The sequence below is a fragment of the Pseudophryne corroboree genome, chromosome 4 (assembly GCF_028390025.1).
Source record: "Pseudophryne corroboree isolate aPseCor3 chromosome 4, aPseCor3.hap2, whole genome shotgun sequence".
Lineage (NCBI taxonomy): Eukaryota > Metazoa > Chordata > Amphibia > Anura > Myobatrachidae > Pseudophryne > Pseudophryne corroboree.
The window spans coordinates 21,048,290-21,058,664 of NC_086447.1; the positions used below are offsets into that span (position 1 = coordinate 21,048,290).

Here is a 10,375-nt window from a genome sequence, read left to right on the forward strand (position 1 = left end):
AAGCAGAAATGAGGGCCATTTACGAATGGGGGACCCTCCAACCAAAAGGCCTGAATTTAGAATTTGAGGTCAAGTGGTTCCTATAGACCCCGTCTAGTGGTTCTTATCTATTCTGTCACAGCCTTACAATCCTTACTTTTATTAGTATGCTTATTTATTCATATGCTTATTTTATTTAAGTTATATGTATTTGTTCTGATGTGTACAATTGTTTTATCATGATAGATTGGTAAACATCTTAACTATGGAGGCCAGCATCCCTTCTGCATGATGCCACATCCCGTGTTTAGGGATTACAAATACGTCTCCATGACAACGGATGACGCGTGCCTCTCCCTGACTACGACCTGTGAGAGTAAAAGGTCGCATGACCGGCAAACCAGGAGGGGATTCCGACAACAACGGCAATGACAGCGTGTGAAGAGATCCCCACAGTAAATACGGCTGGAACGCAAAACTAGTGGAACGCATGACGTGAGCTTATGCACGTCACTAAATGAGAACACGCTTGGGCGGAACCGGAAGGACGTGTCATCCGATATACAGATCATGATTGGGGTTGCTAGGGACTCCGGGGGATAATGAGAGGCTGTCCTAGCACTTGTATCCACGGACTTTTAGCTGGAGTATGTATAGGGATCAGCTGTGCTGGGACCAATAGGATCCAATTGCGGGACTTTTTAAACCGGAACAGAGAACCTTGAGAGATATTCACATTTGAGCTGACCTTGAGAAAGACCCGGGGAGGGTCGTAACGCGTAGGTGCTCTGTTTGGGACTTACCCCTGGTGTGGATGACGAGGAGTGGAGACTGACCCGGCTGACGTGAGAATCTTGCCATTGAGGAATCCCGGTGCTGCAGCCTGGTGATACACCCTGTATGGACTGTTATCCAGTAACATCTATGAGCCTGTTTTTTTCCATGAGCCGGTAATTAGCCTACCTTCTGTCGATACCCAGAGTGTCAGCCCCTACAATTCTCATTCACCACATTTGTGGTTCACTGTGCAATACCTGTTGTTTCCAGTTTTATGTATTATATGTTATTAAATTTTTAAACAGTATTACACTATTATGCACCAATTTCTCTTTCCGGTACTTACTGCGTGATTGAGGTCTGAAAACCCCACTTCACACGGAAATATTGAAGGAGGTGCATGGATTCCGACAAGCTGAACAAAAAAGCTGTTGATGTTCAGTAAGGCGCTGGTTGAGCGGTATCCCACGTATCTAAAACGTTTTGCTTGTATTCTCTGTAGGAGGTGGGAGAAGTCTCCTGTGGTGTACTGTATTACTAGCTGCCTTTGCGCACTGTTGGGAACTTCATCTCCTTTGCTATTAGAGCCGGTTATCTGCCTACTCTTCATCTGCAGCCCCAGCACCGACCCCCTCCTCTTCCTAGTCACCACACTGCTCACCTCACACTGGATCTCACCCCTTCCTGCCAGACTGATTCACCTTCTCCCCCCACCAGCAAGTGGCCACACGTGTCCCCGGTGCCTCCGTTCTGAGCGCTGCAGGGCATTGCTGTTGTTCCTGCATCTGTTTCCTGGTTACTGCTGCTACTTATTGCCAAGTGCCAGGAAGGCAAGTAAACTGGGGTTGCAGCATGGTGTATGGAGGAGGGGGTGCAGAGTATGCAGTATATGGCGGGAGCCCTGTGTATAGGGAGCACTATATGGAGGGGTATGGGGGTGCAGTGTGTATATTCTCTTTCCAAATATTTTACACCTGTCGCTTGGGTGTTTATCTTATTCAAATATACCACTACATATTATTATTATTATTATTATTATTATTATACTATTTTATTTGTAGATTGGAGGACAGCACAAACCCGTAGAAAAATAACTACAGTTCAATATAATACTATACTTTGCCTGAACCTTTTATTTTTATTTGATTTATAATGATTAGCTATAAAAATTTTCAGAAATAAAGTGAGTTTAATTAAAAAAAAGACACCATTTGTACAGTTTGCAGCTGTATAGTCCTAGCAAGTGCAGATCGCACATGAGGCAGCTGTTTATAGTGTCTTTACCTGCCATGCCGCCCGTTTCTCCACACCTTGTCCTCTCCTGTGGGAATACATCGCATGCAGGGCGTGAGCCAGAGAGTAGACTGCAGAGTACACACTGAAGGTGTACCGGAAATTGTCCACGTCATACAGAGAGGGACTGACCGCTCGGAGGTTGTCCGCCTCTTCGCATGGGGATACTCCCGAACCTGAGACATTTTCAAGCATTTTAGGTAAACAATCAAAGTGGCTCATCCAAAAATCATGTAAAATCTGGTTCTCTGGGTACCTCTCGAGGTTCACATTGAGCAGATAATCCTTCAGACCCGGGATCTCCCCTCTGTGCAAGTGAAGCAGCAGTGACCCATTAAGAACGATTGTGTCTTCAACATTTTGAAATAATTGAAAAGTTCCAAATGTTATAAATACTTTCCAGAAGTTTGGAAATTTTCTTAGAAACTTGAGCAACCTAGAATTATCCGAGCTGCCACAAAGTATCACTATATTGGAGGATGAATGAGAAATGATATGAGAAGTTTCTAAATTATTGGACATTATACATTTCTCTTTGATCATGATTGAATACTCAATGCAGATTCTGCTCTGGGACATCACACGTTGCAATCCCATACTAGCTCGTTGGCTGTTCTCATCATCTGAGGACACAATCCCCACCCAGGTCCAGCCAAAGTGCTGTAATAAGAGGACAACTGCCCTGTACTGGGCTGTCTCATCAGGGACCGTGCGGTAAAAGGAGGGAAACCGGATCTCATCATTAAATACCGGATCCATCGCTCCATAGCTGATCTGCAATATAACATCAAACAATCACCTGATATTGGTGGATTATACTTAACTTCACAAGATTTAGAGTTAATAAAACTTGACAACAAATAATTTATTTTTAATACATTGTAAATGCATTATAAATTATTGGGTAAAAGAAAACGGACTAAAATTAAAATTTCCTTATATTAACCATATACCAATACTGAGAACAGACTGCAAATGAACTAGAAGATTATTGGCCAAATGTTCCATAAATCTAGTGCCTCAACTCCTTCATATAGGCCCTCATTCCGAGTTGTTCGCTCTCTAGCTGCTTTTAGCAGCATTGCACATGCTAGGCCGCCGCCCTCTGGGAGTGTATCTTAGCAGAATTACTAACGAAAGGTTAGCAGTTCTGCTATTAAACATTTCCCTACAGTTTCTGAGTAGCTCCAGACCTACTCCTAGATTGCGATCACTGCAGACTGTTTGGTTCCTGGTTTGACGTCACAAACACGCCCTGCGTTCGGCCAGCCACTCCCTCGTTTCCCCAGCCACTCCTGCGTTTTTGGCTGGCACGCCTGCGTTTTTTAGCACACTCCCGGAAAATACTCAGTTTCTGCCCAGAAACACCCACTTCCTGTCAATCACTCACCGATCAGCAGAGCGACTGAAAAGCGTTGCTTGCCCCTGTGTAAAATTGCATAGTTTTGTGTGAAATTACTTAGCGCGTGCGCCCTGCGGCCCATACGTATGTGCAGAACTGCCGGTTTTTAGCCTAATCGCAATTCTGCTAAAAACAGCAGCGAGCGATCAACTCGGAATGACCCCCATAGTTCAGCAAATCATTGCAAAATAATGCAGGGAAGATTATTTAGATATAAGCCAATAATGAAATCAACATAAAGTGTTTTAATCTTTTTAATCAAACTTAAGTAGATATAAATAGATATGTGGAAACAAATATATGAAACATATAATCAATTGAGCTGATCAAATGTAATGAAAAGAGAGGGACGGGGTAATTTTTAGAGCAGATACAAAGATGAAGTGCAGCAGGGGAGTGTAACCAGTAGGGTTAATGTTAAAATTCATAGGACCTTTGCCCCACATTTATTGCCTGTATAAGGCTGCATATGTTTTTTGTTCAGTAAATAATTTGCCCGTTCCCATGGGTGCTGTTCAGACATGCACAGATGGGTTGTTATTGATCATAGAGATTGCTGAATTAGTAACAAGATACTTCTCATAACAAAGTGGCCTTGAGAACAGGTAAATACATGAAACGATATGTTATTGTCTAGTTATAACTATAAATGCAGCAATACTGCTTTCTACCATGAAAAAAAGATGAGCATCAACATACGAATAACAGACAAACTGATTGGGGGATTTCTGTTTGATAACAGATAAAACAATTGGGTTGCAAACACTTTTTTTGTATTGCAGTTCAGTCAATGCCAATTGTGAGTGGTAAGAAAGCTCAGACACCAGTGTATTTCCCATAACTTTCTCAGTCACTTCTCCTGCAACAGCTGACGTACAAAGCAAATTCACTGACAGGAAAGATATCAATCGACAGAAGATTGTACTCACAAGAAAGGGCATACATGGACGGACATGACCCTTCTGTTTTACTTGGAGTGTGGCAGGTATTTTATGGGCTTGTGAAGGAGGAACCTATACTAAAACTGTCTACAGTATATAAGGAGGAACCTAAGGACAGAGAGCAGTATTGGTTCATGGATTATGGTGCTGCCCACTCCTCCAATATGGAACTTTTCTGGACTCATTCTGCAGCAATGCTGTCATCTGTTCAGACTGTTAGACAGACAGGAGAAGAAGGGACTAGACGATTTTTTGAAACTTTTGGCTGTGGTCCAAGTCACGGAAGAGAGTGAAGTCCCTTGATATCTTCAGGGTTCTTATGTGTGTGTGGGTGTGTATGTAGTATTCCAGGGTTCTAGATGTGGAGTAATGTATGTGGGTTTTTTTTGATCAGAGTGATTGGCTGGGAGGGTTTATGACAGGAAGTGGTGTCTGGATTGCTAACATTTCTAAGATTTCTAGCATGTCTAAGAATCAATGATGTATACTATTTGCATTAAATCGATCTTATTTCATTTCAATAAACCCTATCTAGAACCCTGGAATACTACATAAACACATAAGAACCTCGAAACAACATTAACATTACATTATGGCAAACAAAGCAATATCTTCATTCTGCTCACCTAGAAATAATTAGCATTATTAATGGTTTAACCTCACATAGCACTCTATGAGTTGCTTAATTCCCGATGTTAAAGAGTATGGAGGTGCAGAGTTTAACTTAGAAAACACAAAGCAATGAGCATTCAGCAAAGCCCTTTTCAAATCAACAGCAACATAAACAGGAACTGTAGCCATGGCAACAGCAACCCAGCAAAGATTGACAACCTAACTGATCAATGGGAAACCTATACATGGCAACAACAACCCATCAAAGATTGACAACCTAACTGACCAATGGGAAACCTACACATGGCAACAGCAACCCAGCAAAGACTGACAACCTAACTGACCAATAGGAAACCTACAATTCTGACCAATCAAGAACAAGCACTGGAACCAAGATGGCCTCTTAACCCCCCCTTATGTCAGAATGCAAGCTCTTTGCTAAAGCTTTAGACAGTACCGCACAGGAGACTTATCTATAAGTTACAAGAACTAGGGTTAGGGAGCACAATATGCATCTGGGTCAGAAATTGGTTAGATAATAGAGAGTAGCTTGTTGTGGTTAACGGAACTTTTTCAAATTGGACTGAAGTACTAAGTGGTGTGCCACAAGGGTCTGTACTTGGACCACTCTTGTTCAATATTTTCATAAATGACCTAACAGTAGGTCTAGAGAGCATGGTGTCAATTTTTGTAGACGATACCAAATTGTGTAATTTTATAAATACGCAGGGGGATGCTGAGTCTCTTCAGAACAACTTAGTTAAACTGGAAGCATGGGAAGCCAAATGGAGAATGAGCTTCAATACAGAAAAGTGTAAGGTAATGCACTGTGGTAGCAAGAACAAAAATAACATCTATATACTAAATGGGGTAAAATTAGGGGATTCTGTACTGGAAAAAGACTTAGGTGTTCACATAGATAGCAAACTAAGCAGCAGTACCCAAAGTAGGATTGCGGCAAAGAAGGATAATAAGATATTAACATGCATAAAATGGGGAATTGATGCAAGGGACCAGAGTGTTATACTCCCATTATATAAATCACTAGTGAGGCCACATCTTGAATACTGTGCACAATTTTGGGCACCATACTACAAAAAAATATCTTGGAAGTAGAAAATGCTCAGAGGCGGGCGACCAAACTAATTAAGGTGATGGACAAGCTGGAATACGAAGAAAGGCTTGCAAGGCTAGGCATGTTTACACTGGAAAAGAGAAGACAAAGAGGGAACATGATCAACATTTACACATATATGAGGGGACAATACACAGATATTGCAGGGGATTTGTTTTTGGTAAGATCAACACAGAGGACACGTGGACACCCACTTAGGTTAGAGGAGAGGAGATTTCGCACACAGAGGTGAAAAAGTTTCTTCACAGTAAGGACAATACGTGTTTGGAATTCCCTAACTGAGAGAGTTGTAATGGTAGACTCGGTCAACACTTTTCAGAATGGGCTAGATAAATTCCTAATGGATAAGGATATACAGGGTTAAGATGCGTATAGTCATGCACTATAGTTATAAAAAAAAATGAGGAATAAACACAACGGCCGACATTAGCAGCAGACAAAATTAGTCCTAAAAATAATACAGAGAAGGAAAACAAATAGATTGAACTCGATGAACAAATTGTCTTTTTTCAATCTCAGAAACTTTGTTACTATATGTTACAATGATACTACTACCTGAGGCAGGCCTGCTAAGGCAGAAATGCGTTGGAGCACAAATTAACACCAACCACCGACCGCTAGCCCCGCAAGTCTCCTCGCCTGCTGGTGAGTACTCGACTCACCAGCAGGTGACTGACCACAGGACCAGCATGATCTCGCGATAGTGTGAGTTTCCGGAAGTCAGTGCAGAGACAGGCAACCAGCCACACAAGAAGAGACACTCACCGGATGCCTGGTGGACAGAGGATAACAAATCATGGCTAACATCAATAATATCCAGGAAACGTACATCCTGTACATCAGAGGGGGTAAGGTATGTGGAGAGTGGAGGGTATGAGATGCTGGTCTTCCCACACAGAACCCATACCATCCACCCTCATAACCATTATTAATCCATGGAAGATAACTGCCACCAGTATCATCCTACCGGATTCCAACCCTGACATTGTAACTTTGAAATTTCCTTTATGAACTTGAAATGGATAAACTTGCTTTACTCTCTGTTTTTTATTTTGCCATTTTCTTTTCTTTTTTACTTTTACTTTTTGTTGTTGCTTACCACACCATATAACTTTGTGTTACTGTGTAAACTTTTGATGTTTTATTGCACCTAAATAAATTCCTGTCACGCACATACCTATTGCGTATAAATCTATTGAACATCATCCATAACACAAGTCACATAGATACAAGTCCACAAATCCCTAAAATTGCTGCGGTGGTGGACCTCCCTGTCATTCATGGCACATTGAACTGCACCATACATGTGTTCTGTTGGGTTCATATCTCAAGACCAAGAGGGAGAAACTAAGAGAATGCCCATTCAGCCACAATCTTATTATTACAGACCTCAGGGGTGCTGAAAAAACCTGCTCCCATTTTAGTGAATGCATGACATGATACACATACATGGTTACATAGTGCCTGCCAATCATTGAAGTACCCAGATGTATCAGGGGTGCTAATGCATATCAGAAGAAAACGACCCACACCATCAGAGAGCCACCACTTCCTTGGACTGTTCTTGGGCATGTACAGATTTCTCCTCAGACTTCGGGCCACCCAGTGATATATTTCATTAGCAGAGTGAGTAAGGTAACAGCTGCAAGAACAGTTTAATTAAAGTCTTGTGAGCTGAACTACAGAAGGTGCTATGACAATATGACCAAAATTAAACATTGATTATAGTAGTAAATAAGCCATATAAAGGTAACATCACCCCCACTACCTGAGGATAGTGGTAGACTCCGGTCAGTGTAGCCAATGAGATGGAAGGAGCAGTAAGCCTGTGACCTATAAACCCGACCACTTTCCTCTTCTCATAGCAATCGTAGTTTGGAACGGCATTCTTCAGCCCCGATAGTATATTCATCGCACTCTGCAGAGCTTTATATTCTCTACTGCAGGTGTCATGAATCTGGAATCCCAGTGTGACATTTGGTAACAAGTCTGATCTATTATTTATTTCCTCTATGGCAAACATGAACACCAGCAGATGTCTCAGGTAGGAAAAGGAGGGACTGCGGAAAGACAACAGACGTGAAATTAGAGTATATGCACAGAAATATTTACTGCATGCTGTAAAAGTATAAGTACATGTTTATAATATACAGTATACAACATCATGTGTGTAATATTCCCATGAAAACTGTAAAAAAAATTCAATACCAACAACTCTCAGCAGGATCATTTTTATGACGAGTAGTGTTTTTTATAGAAATTACATAAAATACTTACGTCACACACCTATCTTCTGTAGGTCTGCGTCTATCACCAAAATGTACAACAGTTTTTTCTCTCATTAGAGATGTTTGTAGTATGCCTCCAATAATCAGGTCCCCTCCTTTAATATAGGAAAGGTGTGTTTTTTGACTTGCCTCCAAACTACATGCAGGTCTTTTGCCATAATTGTTTTCAACAACTGGATGTATATACAGGAGTAATAAAGATGGAATTATCTTCTTCAGCATTTTTATCTGGAAGAAATTATGTCTAGTTAAAAAAAATACTGAAATCAGTGGTGTAACTTCTGGGGTTTCAGGGGTGGCCACTGCGACTGGGCTAAGTAGCTCAATATGGCCTCTTACCTAATGGCCCCCAAGTGCCTGCCACTCACATTTCTTCAAGATCATGCTCATTCATATTTTATCCATGGTCAGTGGGGAGCTTGATGTTACCATCAACACTGCAATGGATTTGAAGCTCCAGGATGATATGTACAAGTTGGAAATTGAGGTCTGCAAAATGGAATTCTAATCAGGACCAAGGACAAAAAACTCCAATTATTGCACACGTTTTCTTAGATCTGCCTAGACATAAGTACATTTTCTAAACTTTATTTAATTACTATCATATTAATTCTACCGTTGGCCTCAGATTGGGGTTTTTGTGTTCTGGTGATGGCATAGAAAATTAAAGTGGATGGGCTAAGGGTGTCTTGTAAGTAGTAGCCCTTCTGGCAGCAGTATGTAGAGAATGGTTTCCTTAGTGTGGAGCAAGCAGCCTAATATTGATATGGCAGATATGTACCGGAAACAACACTACTCCTGGAAAGCTGTTTATTGTAGTTTTATTGAAACAATGGGCTAAAAGAATATTTTTTGAGTCACAGTGAAAGTATCTGAAAGCATACTGGCTACTGTTACAAGACATAATGCAGGTCAGAGTGCAGCTCTCGTGATTTGCAGAAAACAGCCCAATTTATCCCAAAACTTTGGAGTATTAGAGTGCCTTGAACATGATGGTGATGAGTATGCAGAGGATTCTGTAGTAGAAGGGAAGCTAGTGAATGTCTTGGCAGATTTGGAGCAATTAGAGACGAAGATACTATAAGTCTCGTTGCAGCATTGACTACAGATTGGAGAGGACCAATATAGGAGTAGAGGATTCCAGTGAGGAGAAGGTTGCAGTAGTCAAGGTTAGAGATGACCAGTGAGTGGACATTGGTTTTGGTGGCATCCTGGAAAAGGAAGATCCGATTCAAGTGGTGTTGCAGCTCTGGAACTGACAGGGCAACAGAATGAATGTGCAATGCAAAGGAGAGGGAAGAGCAAAAGATTACTCCCAGACATCGGAGTTGGGGAACAGAGGAGATGGGTTGTTGTTGACAATGATTGAGAGGTCGGGAAGGGTGGACACTCTAGTTTAGGTATTCCCAACCTTGGTCTTCATGTCCCACTAACAGACCAGGTTTTAGTGATATCCAGGCTTCAGCTCCAATTATTAAATCAAAGTAACTGAGGTACTAATTAAGTCACCTGTGCTAAAGCATGGATATTACATGGATATCCTTGAGGAATGCCTGCTCTAGATGCAGGTAAGACAATGAGTTCATTGAAACCGGTCGGTAGAGACAGGGGACGCAGAGGCTGTGGAGTGGGCAATTCCAGAAAGGCGCTGGAGACCAGGAGTCTAACCCAGGAGACCACCTGAGGATTCAATCTCTTATGCCCCAAAGGAACTGCACAAACACCAGTTCCATGCAAATCCGGTAATTGTCCTATAAACACACCCCTATAACCCTGATCTAAATCTGAGTGTTGTCACATATTTTAAAGTGTTTTTATATCACTTGTGTGTTATAACAATTTGTGTGTGCCATTAAAAGAATGTACTATGCCATGGTCCTTTCTCTCTTGCTTTTTTTCATATGTACTGGAGGAAATTGCATGAGAATGGACCAACGTGTATGTTTAC

The 10,375-nt window shown here is 41.5% G+C and overlaps 1 protein-coding gene across 1 annotated transcript in view; it reads right to left on the reverse strand.

The window, feature by feature from the left end:
* Positions 1-8,821, reverse strand: part of LOC134910757 (vomeronasal type-2 receptor 26-like) — a 118,072-nt gene extending 109,251 nt beyond the window's left edge. The window contains exons 1-2 of the mRNA XM_063919140.1: positions 8,796-8,821; positions 7,908-8,199 (exon numbers count right to left, since the gene is read on the reverse strand). Of these exons, the coding sequence (XP_063775210.1) occupies positions 7,908-8,199; positions 8,796-8,821 (318 nt within the window). The remainder of the gene's footprint in view (positions 1-7,907; positions 8,200-8,795) is intronic.
* Positions 8,822-10,375: the final 1,554 nt, after the last annotated feature.